General features: G+C 40.1%; 1 protein-coding gene across 3 annotated transcripts in view; it reads left to right on the plus strand.

Annotated features, from left to right (window-relative positions):
- The window catches only part of foxj1b (forkhead box J1b), a 36,915-nt gene extending 29,840 nt beyond the window's left edge, over window positions 1-7,075 (plus strand). For all 3 annotated transcript variants that reach the window (XM_077549807.1, XM_077549808.1, XM_077549806.1), the window contains 2 exons: window positions 7-650; window positions 3,335-7,075. In XM_077549807.1, the coding sequence (XP_077405933.1) occupies window positions 60-650; window positions 3,335-4,183 (1,440 nt within the window). In that variant the 5' untranslated portion in view covers window positions 7-59 and the 3' untranslated portion in view covers window positions 4,184-7,075. The remainder of the gene's footprint in view (window positions 1-6; window positions 651-3,334) is intronic.
- The last annotated feature ends 6,391 nt before the right edge of the window (window positions 7,076-13,466 follow it).

The raw sequence follows: 13,466 nt of genomic DNA on the forward strand, positions 1-13,466 counted from the left end.
TTCCAGGATAAGACGCAACTTTAGATGTCAATCTGTTGATTATTCGGCACGAAACCAGGATGCCGGTTCTGACGAGCCCAGACAATGCGAATAAGTTTAAGGAGAAATGGTTGCCGGTGTACCCGGACGAGCAGGTCATCGCATCCGACTCTCCCCCACTTGATGACAGCCTCACCAGCCTCCACTGGCTGCAGAATTTCTCCATCGTGAGCGCGGACCCGGGGCCCCCCAGCGGGGCCGCGGCACAGGGCTGCTCTTCCTCCTCCTCCTCCTTCCCCTCCTCCCATCAGCACCTTTTTCTCAAACGCTTCCCCAGAGGGGGCACCGACTCCCCCTCCAGCCCCCCTGCAGGGGACACGGCCGCCACCGGGATGCCTCTTTATCTGGGCAGTCCGGTCACCTCCGGGAGCGACTCTACTTTGGCTCTGCGCTACTCTAATTGCGCGTACCAGTCCATCCCGATCCAAGCCAGCCCCCCGGCGGAGGTCGACTACAAAACAAACCCAAAAGTCAAACCTCCGTATTCGTACGCTTCGCTCATCTGCATGGCCATGGAGGCCAGCAAGCAGCCCAAAGTGACCCTGTCCACCATCTACAACTGGATCACGGAGAATTTCTGCTACTACAGACACGCGGAACCCAGCTGGCAGGTAACCGAGAACAGATAATATATTATTGATGAGTCAGATAAATGAGTGTGTGAGCGAGGGAAGAAGAGTAATTGACTCTACTGTCACCATCAGACACCCCATCCTTGTAGGAGGGTGTTGGGGGGCAAAATCTTTTTGAAATGACACAATTTGTGACTTACATTTTTGTCATCAGTGAGGGGCGGAGGAAGCACTTGAGTGTGTTTGCTAATGAGGGCTCCTGAGAGATATCAGCTAAGCATAGATAGATGATCATGTTTTGAAAGTACAATACCAAGCTTCCTGGGAAAGCCTCATTAGGTGCATTTGCTTTCAAACACAAAGAGCAAAACATATACAAATAAATAAAAAGCTAATTTAAAACATAATTGTAAACATATTTGGACACAGAAATCTACATGTAAGTGTCTCGGATGTGAGCTGTGGCTAACATTAACGCCCGTGAGTGACCTCACTCTGTTTACGTTATATGGAGTTCCATAAATGGTGAAAAGGTGTATTAGTGACCGTGGCTCTCCTTTCCCACATACCAAAGTATAGTAGAACCCTAATTTAACGGACTCCACTAGAGCCAATTTTCAAATAGTTTTTTTGTGGCACTAAAACACCCAATATACATTAGAAAATTGTTCTGATTCACTGGAAGAAACGGTGCTTTACATTTACTCAATTTTATTTCGTCAATCTTGATCCAGATACATTTTCAAGTAGATGTATAGTGTATTATTACTTACTGTACTCAGATGATTTTATTCATGATTGTAATGACTTCATTCTTGGGGTGCGGTGTTTAATTTTCATGGTTTAAAAGTAAATACCTGTTCAAAAAAGTTTCTTATGGATTTCAGCTATTTTTTCTTTCTTTTGCCTTGTTCAATCAATTAAATCATCTGGATCCAGATATATTTTTTAACGTAGTTGTCTTCTTAAAAACGATATCTGGATCCACATATTGATGATTTTAATTACCTGTTTCATTTATTTATTTTGTCCTCTATTTAGAGTAAATTTGACTGTTTAGATAAGGACCAAATAGACACAGTTTTAGACTAGGCTAAGATTTAGACAAGCAGGGAGTAAAATCAAGAATTGAAAGGATGAAAAATAAAAGTCATTCAAGGGTTGAGGAACGAACTCACAACCTTCATCTTGGGAGACTGCCACACTACAATCCTAGCTATGCCCCTCCTACTGTTTGCTTATCCCCAACAGATCAAATACATTGTTTTTGGTCTCCTGGAGTTAGAAAGATTCCAGCTGACATGGGTGATATATTAACACACAGCAAGAGCTGCGTGGCTCAGGGAGTAGATCGACTATTTCCCAAGCTGAAGGTCTTAAGTTCGTTCCTCCACCCTTGAGTGACTTTTATTTACCTTTTCCCCAATTCTTTTTACTTTCTTTCAAGTGTAAATATTACTCTAAAACGGAGTCTATTTTGTGCCACTCAAATTTACTCTACAGAATATACTTAGTAGGGTGTTAAATTTTCATGGTTTAAAAGATAATTTCTTCTATACAGATTGCCTTGTTTGTCAGTCAATAAAATCATCTGGATCCAGAAATATTTTTTTAAGTAGATATATATTTTTCTTAAAAATTATATCTGGATCCAGATATTGATCATTTTAATGAACTGGTTATTTTTTTTATTTTTTTGTAACCCTTGGAGTACGGTGTTCAATTTTCATGGTCTAAAACAGTGGTGTCAAAGTCCGATCCTCGAGGCCCTGATTCCTGCATGTTTTAGAGGTTTCCCACGTTCAAAACAGCCGACTCATATTTAAGATAATCAGCAAGCTCTGCAGGAGCATGATAATTATCTTGATCATTGAATCAGGTGTGTTGGAATCAAAAAACCTCGAAAACATGCAGGACTCAGGCTCTTAAGGACCGGATCTTGACACATGTGCTCTATAAATTGATGCCTGCACAAGCTAATTTGTTATGGATTTCAACTAATTTTCTTTTATATGAATTGCCTTGTTTATCGGTCAATAAAATCATCTTGATCTAGATATATAGAGATTTTTAAATAAATGTACAATCTACTTCAAATTGATCTGGATCCAGATGTTTTTATTTCATGCAACAGCTTGATGAAATAAAATTGAGTAAATTCCTTTTTTTTATTTTAATTTTTTATTTTTTTTTTAAATCCTTAAAAATAAAAAAAATGAGTAAATTCCATACACCCTTTTTTCCCCCCAGTGTATGTAGATATGAAACGCCCCTTTGCTAATGTCCATGCTTTCCATGACCTTTTATGGGACAGTCGCCCCTACCAACATGGCTGCCACGTACTATATTTTCATGCATTTGATGGGAACGTCGCCAGTGCTAGCATAGCCGCCACGTTGGCAGACTAACAGCTACTTTAGATGAGGTGTTTTCAGTGGAGTGAAAACAGTCATCTTTCTGTTGAATCTGGGGTCCGTTGGTTTCATGTCCGTTAAATGGAGGTTCCACTGTAAATGCATAAACAAATGATAGTAATTATCTATAGAACTGAGGCACTAACGATAAACCTCCGAAAAGGGAAATCCGGGTCCAGAAAGTAAAAGTGACCACTGTGCTGATTGTGTCAAATATGATTCCTTTGGGAGAAAAAGTCTCAGGAGGTGTTTGTGTCACACCTCAGCACTCTTCCACTGTAGCTCAAATGCTCCTTCTGTTTTTCGCAGAACTCGATCCGCCACAACCTGTCCCTGAACAAGTGTTTCAAGAAGGTTCCCAGACAGAAGGACGAGCCTGGCAAAGGAGGCTTCTGGCAGATCGATCCTCAGTATGCCGACATGTTTGTCAATGGCATCTTCAAACGCAGGAGGATGTCTGCCAACAGCTACAACAATAATAGTGGGGGTGTTCACAGAGAGAGCAAATTGGTTCCAAGTAGCCACAATAGCTGCCCTTACCAAAGCGGCAAGGATATCGGCAGTAAAAGGAAGAACAGCAGCAAGGCAACAAGGGCGACCGAGTCCCCTCTTTTGGCGACCGAGGCTCCAAAAGCAGACATCCTGAGGGGGGATTTCGACCTGACGTCCATTTTTGACGACGTCCTGAGCGGGAACTGTAGCACCTTTGAGGATTTGGACCTCAACACGGCGTTGAATTCGCTGGGTTGCGAGATGGAGGTTACCATGCAAGGGAGGCAGCAGTCGGCCGGGCTGGGCCACTGGTGTGGCGCAGGGGACCTCATGGGAACGAGCCAGCACCTGAACCACTCCCAGTCGTCCTACGCCTATCTGGACATGAGCGTCGCCTCGGCCCTCAACATGACGGAGCTGCTTTTGCCACCGCAGCATCCGCAGCAGCTGGATGGACAAGATCAACTCCTGGAGTGTCATAATCAGCTGCAAAATTTCGAAGAGGCCTCCTCGCTGTTCCAGGAGCAGCCGGAGGAGGTGGTGTCCTGGGAGGAGATCAAGGAGGAGGTGCAGGCTACTCCACTGACTCTGGATCAGAGCTTTGGCCTGTATGAGGGCTTCTTTATGGAGATGCAACCATGGGAACGGGTCGAGGCCTATCTGTGATCATTGACTCCCGGTTCCATTTATATCTGATGAAAGCCTGATTTCCAGTCCAAGGATCAACCTTTTATTGTCTTTGTATTCAAACATAATAGCACCACACATGTTGACTTTTACTTAGCTTCCAGAGGAGACAAATCGTAGTGGTGGGAAAATGAAGCATCATGAAGCTTCGCAAAGTACTTTTTTACTCCTCTAGATGATGCGCTTGGTTTAAATATAAAGGCTAGTGCAATGCAAATGGATTCAATTTCCACTACATTTTTAAACCAAAAAATGCCATCTAGAGGAGGAAAAAATATCGCAAATGCTTCATGAAGCTTCATTTTCCAGTCCAAGGATCAACCTTTTATATTGTCTTTGTATTCAAACATAATAGCACCACACATGTTGACTTTTACTTAGCTTCCAGAGGAGACAAATCGTAGTGGTGGGAAAATGAAGCATCATGAAGCTTCGCAAAGCACTTTTTTACTCCTCTAGATGGTGCGCTTGGTTTAAATATAAAGGCTAGTGCAATGCAAATGGATTCAATTTCCACTACATTTTTAAAACAAAAAATGCCATCTAGAGGAGGAAAAAATATCGCAAGTGCTTCATGAAGCTTCATTTTCCAGTCCAAGAATCAACCTTTTATATTGTCTTTGTATTCAAACATAATAGCACCACACATGTTGACTTTTACTTAGCGCCAGAGGAGACAAATCCTAGTGGTGGGAAAATGAAGCTTCACGAAGCACTTGTAATAAAAAAAAAAAATCACTCCTCTAGATGGTGCTCTCGGTTTAAATATAAAGGCTAGTGCAATGGGGATGGATAAAATGTTCACTGCATCTTTAAACAAAGTGCCATCTAGAGGAGGAAAAAAATATCTCAAGTGTTTCATGAAGCTTCATTTGTCCAGCACTAGCAAATCAAGGTTCAAAAAGTAAAAGCACCTGTGGCTAAAGCCAAACTGTGGCAGGATTTTTACCTTCTGGACCTGGATTTGATATATCTGTTAAGCTCTCCCAAAAGTAGGGAAAGACTGATACACATTTAGCAGCAATCTTGTGGTCTTTTATCCCACGCTGTGCTGTAGGACATGAAACAGCTTTGATTTGAAAATTGCTAACTCATGAACCAGGTTGAACGTTTAATACATACATTGAAAGTTTTTCAAGAAACTATACGGAAGAAAATGAAGTGTGGGGTGTTCCATCAAAGTTTAATGGGCTGCAGCCATTTATTTTGTGGACTATAAGCGAACAATGGCAGGACCAGACCACCCAAAACTCAAAAAAAGCACTCTCCATGACTGAACACTGTACGAAAGTGAGAAGATACCAGGATTCTATTTTGCTACATTAGCATTCAACTGGATTTTTTTTTTTAAACTAACAGTGCAGTAAAACATCAAAAATGCCATTTCAAATGTCTATGCTGTTTGCAGATGAAAGATGCATATAACTTTAAAATATATAGTCCGAATTTAGCAGTCAGTCACCTATGACGTTACTATATATTAATATATTCACTACAGTATATAACAAAGCAGGAACGTTTGCCACTCTTCTACACTGAAAAGGGTTGCAGATGTAAAATTAATTGCCTTGTTTGTCAGTCAAACATTATGCACTTTGATAGGCAGCAGATCTAGATGTCTAATATTCAGGATGTTACCATTTATTTCCCCTGGTATTCAGTTGAAGTTAGGTTTACTGAATGCAACTCTTAAGGGCCTGATTTACTAAGATGAATTGTGTGTTTTCTATCAGAGATTTTGTGCGTTGTTTTTGCTAAGATTGCTATCTTTTACGAATATCCCAAATTCCAAGTGATGGAATTGGAAGTGTCAGTGGAAACACATTACAGCGTTACAGAAAAGCAATCACTATGATGATTTACGGGAAGCTCGTGCTTTGTTTGATCTAACTCACCGCAAGTGTGTAGAAATTGTACGCACAAGTAATCAAACTAGTGATGGACAAAATGTAGCTTCATGAAGCACTTGTGATATTTTTTGACTCCTCTAGATGGCTCTCCTTTGGTGAAAATATGCAGTGGAAATTTAATCAAGTTCCATTGCACTAGCCTTTATCTTTAAACCAAGAGAACCATCTAGAGGAGTCAAAAATATTGCAAGTGCTTCATGAAGCTTCATTTTCCCCATCACTAATCCAAACATTAACATTGCATTTAAAACTTGTGGGAGAACACCTGAAAAACTGACCTGTGAGAGTTCAGTACCAATTACTAAAAATGATCGTCCGTTAGATCGATTGAGATTTGGCATGACTCCTTCTTGTGAAGTCAGCTCTTCAATCATACAAAAGCTCCAATGTTGTGTTGCTGAATAGACGATATGTCGCACTAATTATTTTTGGCATGTTTTCTCCTGCAGCAAGACACAATCCTGGTTGTGTCCAGTTAGTAGTTAAGTTAGTAGTAAATCAGGCCCTAGTTGTCATTAGACTATTGCAATAATGGATTAAAAAAAATCTTGTATATAAATGAACTACAGTTGCATATAATTTGCATGTGTTAATTATATTTCGCCAAATTCTTTTGATAAAAACATATGCAGGTCATTGGTTGATTCACAGTTCTTGTCACTGGGTGATACTGTTTCTTTAGTTTGATCTTTTTTTAAAAAATATATAATTTGGGTTTGTCTTATGAACTCTTAATCACATCGTTTTGAACATGTATGAGAATAATAATGCTGTTGGATTGAGATCGACAGACTAGTTAGGCTATAGAACCTCAACACAAAAAAGGCCATTGATGTATGGATCAATTCTTCTTTACTCTTACAATGTTGTTTCCTTTGTACTTTTTTAAAAGAGCTGTTTGAACATGCAACCATGCTTCGATGCAATACATGGTGTCAATTAAAGAAAATGAGAATGCAAAGGTGTCCTTGCCTTGTGAAATATACCCATGAAATGTCAGGTGACTATGTAGGGGCTCATCTCATTTCTCTATTTGCAACTGTTTACATGCTAGCGACTACCACCAGAATTTTTTTTCGTGGACACGAGCTTGACAGCTGCTTCACTGGCTCTTCTGTCTCTTCTCATTACCGTATGTGTAGTCTTAAGTGTTTGTTTTCATGTGGCTTGACTCAACGTTAGCTAATAGCTATTAGCTTGTAGTAACGGATACCAATGAAATCATATCTAGTGCTCCAGACTACCTCTAAATGTTATCATTCTGCATCTACTTGCTCATGTGCGATCAGTAAATTTGTGATTAAAAAGTTTGTTGCTGACAAACTTCTGCTTCAAACTTAAGTCCAGCTGCTGGCACAGATGACTGTTTTTTAACTGACATTAACTTCAAAAGAAGAAAGGAGAAAAACGCCAAAGGAGGAGGCAGGTTGGTGGCGAATGGCCATTGTGATTGGCTAATGTGTGAAAAGAGTGTTAACACGCCAATCTACAGGTTTCACTTAACTCTTGTAAACAATGAACAATGGCAAATAGTACTTACCCTATCAATACTGACTTCCTCCCCAGTAAAAGAGTGCCAGAGAAGACAAATCCCGAGGAAATAGTCATGGCTGAAAAAAGGCAGGAAATTCTCTTTTTGGGATTATTGCAGGGAGACAAATTCAATGAAAATTGGAAAAAATATTTTCTGAAAATTCTGCTGTTCTATACCCACAACATGAGGGGAACATGACATTTAAAATGCACACATTTCCAGAACAACACAATACTGTACTAGCAGTCAGGAACACATTAAAGTAAACATAAACAACTTCTAGCCATGCTTTTTGCTAATATAATATAATATATTATATAATATTGCTATACAGTAATTGGCATTGCAAGAATCAAACGTTCAAAGACAGACTCAAATAAAATTTGTATTCAGATATGACTTTAGATCACCCCTGGCTACCACATAGCACTGCTACCGATGTTGATTGGTTCAGTTGCTGCTCCCCTCTAAATTGGGGCAAAATGGGGGAAAATAACTAAATAGCACCGCCTCGGCCCCAAAATATGACAGCCCACTAGGCCAGTCTAGACGCGCCGGACGACTAGTTGGAAGAAGAAACATGAACAGGAACACTGACTCAGTCTTGAACGTTTTGTTCAACAGTTGTATTTTACAGGAAAGGAATCGTAATCAAGGATTAACGAACACTATTAGAACAGTATTTGAATGAAATATAGTATGTACTTGATTATTTTACATGAATTCCAAGATTTTACTCAAGTAAATATCTGTTACAATTAGAGCTGTAAACGATTACATTTTTTAATCAGATTAATCACATCTTAGAATTTTGATTAATCACGATTAATCGCTTAACCAAAGAGTTTTTTTATCAATATATTTTGCCCGCCAAATTTGAAGAGCACCTGTTTCGTGGTCATGCTTTCGACCAATGTTATGAGGACATCTTCAACTTTTTTTTCTTTTTTTTTATCAACTGCACACGCTCATCCTCCTCTTTTTCTAATGAGTTAATTACTTGCATAATTAAAAAAAGAAGACCCCAATAGTTTGACTTGAACAAATATTCTGAATGTCATACGCAAACATTTATTAAATGCTTTACTTTAATGCATGGAGTTATGTTTAATGCTTAAACAACCTGTGCTCCCCTTAACGTAACCATCCGCTGTCATCTAAAGGATCATCTGCGGTCAAAATTAATAGTATGATTAATCTGCGTTAATACGCGATTAATGCAATGATTTTTTTTTTTGTGATTAATCAATGAGTTAACGCTTTCATTTTGACAGCACTCGTTACGAGTTTCATAGAAAATAGTTTAAAAATGCTTTTAATCGTGATTAATTACAGGACACTGTGCGATTAATTAGTTAAAAAAATGTAATCACTTCACAGCACTATTTTAAAGTATTTTTTAATTTGCTAAATTGTTTTTAATCCCATTCAGTCTAAATGTATATTTATGTGAACCCGGTCAAAATTAATAGTGTGATTAATCTACATTATTACATGATTAATGCGATGATTTCTTTTGTGATCAATCAATGAGTTAACACTTATAAGGCAAATAGTTGAAAAATGTGATTAATCACGATTAATTATGGGACACTGCGAAAAGATTTAATCGCTTCACAGCACTATTTTTTCCCTTTTAAAAAAAATTTTTTTTTGCTCTTAATTGTTTTTAATCCCATTCAGTCGAAATGTAAATTTATGTGAACCCGATCCAAAAACATTGAGGACCACTGTATTGTTCTCAACAAATATCAATTACATCATCAGCGAATCAATTTAAACTCAACTATCATCACGTGGTAGTTGATTACAACAAAAAAATAATCTTGAATCGTTTGACCGCCATCAGCATGTTGCAACGGACTAGAAGAGTGACTGGAAGAGTATCAAACACCTGTTGTGAATTTTGCTGAAGGTCCAATGAAGTTCACCACCTCTAAGCTGAGTATTTGATTCTTTTTGTGAGTAGTGAATGCTTGAATTTGTTCTGATGTGAGTTTTTCAAGTTGATCCACTGAAGTAGGTGATTCAAGGTTGCCATGGCATGATGTATGCTATTCTTATTATAAGCCATCAACCTGATTTGGGAAGCACCATTACAAGGTGAATGATTACATATTGTTGCTTTAAGTAGATTCAAACTTTATGAAGTGTGCTTCACTATTCGGGAGACAGATCGCTCTATTAAGCATGGCAAATTACGGTCAGTAATGATGGTAATTATCCATTTGCAATTTGCTGAGGAAACTTGCTTTATTATATTCTTCCCCTCCATTTCATTCCATCTTTTGTCGATCGGGTCGCCCAGTAATGTGTCATTCCTGTTGGAAAAGCCCTCCCGAAGCGACCGCCTCTTCCCAAGCCGCGTTATACGAAAATGCGCTTTTCCACCCCAAATCTCTTTTTAATTGAAATTGTTGGCTGGCCTACGGCTCCCGGTGGCGGCAGGTCATGTGTGGAGATCTCCAGGAATGGGTGGAATAATTCAGATTCCTTGAAACAGCATGGCACTACTACAGTCGGATTCAAGTTCTCAGCGTGAGTGTGCGCAATAACCAGCTGATACTGTGGCAGCTCATTCCAAGCGAGGAATAATGTCACCATCCAGATGAGAGGCTGAAAAAGTCAAACGCTAATTTCCCCTCATTTTCACCGTCTGTGTCCCCGTGTGCCGTTTCATTACACACTCGGAATATTTGTGCAGCGCCGCGGGTTTCATTGTCCGAGCCCCTTTGCTGATGTGTGTGTACTCGGCGGCCGCGGGAGCCCCGTGGTGGTCCCAGATAACACTATCTCTGTGGAGCCAGAGCCCCGTGGTTCTATTCACGAGGCCATTGGATGAGAGGCCGGGACTGCCCAGCACGCGGACTTTGCTCAAAAAAAGGAGAAACAAGCTGGGCCATCGCTGCCGGCTTTTAATGGCTTATAACCTCCAGTCCATGTGTGTGTGTGTGTGTTGGTCACAGAGGTGGAAAAAGGCAGAAAGAGAGCAGAAGATTGAAGGCATTATTTGATTACTTTATTAAGTGTAATCTTTTGCGTGTTCAAATAAATTGCAGAATTGAGATCGTATGAAAAAGTTCCTTTAAGGAGTTTATTTAAGAGCTCTTAAAGACACAGGAGAATAGCTTACATTCAAAGGTGATGTTTAGCTACCAGTGTAACGAATATGAAAACATACAGTTGCTTTATACAGTGGTACCTTGGCTCACGAACTTAATTGGTTCCCACAGAGAGTATGTGAGCCGAAAAGTTCGTCTTCCAAACAAGTATTTCCCATAGGAAACCATTGAAATGAGAATAATCCGTTCCCAGGTCCCCATAAAACACAATTTTCTAATAAAAAAACATTAAAACTACACAAAATATACCTTATTTTATGTATAATAAATGTGCTATTGTATTGTAATTAAAGAAATACACTGTACTGTATAATAAAGTGTTTTTATTTGCAAAACTTGCAACTTGCCTTTGTGATGGTACAGTAGTTGAAGGCTTGATGGAATGGAGTGGGAGGAAGAGGGAGGGAGATAGTTACTGTTTGGAAGGAGAGTCCTCCGGTGTGGCTTCTCTTCTTTGCTTCTTAGGAGACTCTTTATCCTTGTTGCTGACTAAAAACCTCTTAATTGACACCTGTTGCTTTCTGAGTTGTAAGGTCTTACGAAACTGAGGCATCACATTATCATTCATCATGTTGATGATTCTCATAGCCACAGTCTTTTCTGAATGGTACTGTTCGACAAAATCCTGCACATCACTCCACTTTGCTAACATGGTCTTGATGCTCTCACTTGATGCTGACAAACGCGCACCTCGTTCGTGTTTGTCGATGATCTCCTCCTTCTGCTCGACCGTAATTTTCTTCAATGTCTTCTTAGGCTTAACACTAGGCTTTTGTGGGGTCTTTTTCGGTCCCATGGTAGCAAAAGTACACTCCAAAAGTACTCCAAAAGTACTCCAAAAGTACTCCAAAAGTACTCCAAAATGATCCAAAATGTCTACCGAACACAAACCACGTCCGCACTCAAACAAAGGGGGCGACGAACTGGGATGCCGTGAGCGTGCGTCAGCTTCTCGTGATTTCTCATGTCGCGAGATTTGGTTCGTCCGCCGAAAACTAGTTCGTCAGCCGAGACAAAATGCTCGCGAATTTAATGTTCGTGAGGCGAAAAGTTCGTGAGCTGAAGCGTTCGTGAGCCGAGGTACCACTGTACTTGAAAAAAGAATACTCCCGCCCTTAGACTTGACAAAGAATTAGTGTTCTTAATAAGCAGACATCGAGTCCGGGCTTCGGCCTTCCTGGGTGGAGTTTGCATGTTCTCCCCGTGCTTGCGTGGGTTTTCACCGGGTACTCCGGTTTCCTCCCACATTCCAAAGACATGCATGGCAGGTTAATTGAACACTCCAAATTGTCCATAGGTGTGATTGTGAGTATGGTTGTTCGTCTCTGTGTGCCCTGCGATTGGCTGGCAACCAGTTCAGGGTGTACCCCGCCTACTGCCCGAAGCCAGCTGGAATAGGCTCCAGCACCCCCGCGACCCTTGTGAGGAAAAGCGGTCAAGAAAATGGATGGATGGATGAATAAGCAGACATGATGATACTGATACGATTATCTCAGCTCCCCACCAGCCTCGGAGAAATTATGTAGACAGGCTTTGACCTTGGACCTTCAGTTTTTACGACCAAATGACTAATGACATGAGAACTTGACCACTTTTAAAACATACACATTCTTATCTCAAGAGCTGGAAGGGAGTGAGAGATTCCAATATATTTCACAAAAACATTATCACAGTGTTATTCATTTAACTACACATAGTTATATGGCATCTATATACTTATAAGTAAATAAGAAAACAGTAAAAATATAAATTGAAAATGTTAAATGTCAACAAGATGGAATATGTGGTCGTTTATTGCCATCATGGCACCCTCTGGACCGAGCCTGATTAGAGTCACACATAAACAGGGTCAGCCAGCTTTGCTAAAGAAGAGCCCCTCTTAATGTGACATGTTGACAGAGGCTTCAACTCCCTATTTATTGGGGATAGCCAAAGAGCCATTCAAGGGGAGGAGCAGATAAGACACATGATGGGGGTCCCTCTCTAATTAGACCCCTTATTGCGGCACAAAGCAAGGACTGCTGGTGAGAAAATGTCCAAAGTCTTGTTTTATAGCCTTGGCGTATCCTCTGAGCGCCATCGATTACAGGCAAGATACATGCTAGATTGCAGATAAATGAAATTTCCTGAATGGCGCATGAACTCATAAAATCCCTTGTCTTTTTCATTCATCACAAAAAGAACCTCGCAGGTAACCTTAACCTCTTTGAGCCAGTGGGAAATTGTCATCCAGCTCTGGTTTCCAAGCTCTCATCACATATTGATAAAGGAAAAGACTGGAATGACATTCAACAGTCGGGCTATCCATTAATGGCAGAAGAGGAGGGACTTCACCGGGAAGCACAATTTAAAAGTCTGTTTTGTTTAGGCATGTAATGCTTATGAGTGTACAGTCTCCAGATAAACCCATTACCCCTGTTCGAACCTGCTTTTTGGAGCAATTATTGCACAAATAGATCCTATAATTTTAAAGTCGATAACACTGAAAATCTAAACCGTTAGAAATGACACAATGAAAAGTAGCCAGTGAACAGCTTAATAACAGTGACTACGTTTACATGCAATCAATAAGCCTTTCAAAACCCGAATATTGGCAATGTGCAAAAACTTGAACATAATCCCTGGGTCTCTATTTGGTCATATAAACACAATTAGGGTACCTCCTTTGAACTGAACTTTGGTTTGTGTTCTGCGCA

This window comes from Vanacampus margaritifer, chromosome 18 (assembly GCF_051991255.1).
Source record: "Vanacampus margaritifer isolate UIUO_Vmar chromosome 18, RoL_Vmar_1.0, whole genome shotgun sequence".
Classification (NCBI taxonomy): Eukaryota; Metazoa; Chordata; class Actinopteri; order Syngnathiformes; family Syngnathidae; genus Vanacampus; species Vanacampus margaritifer.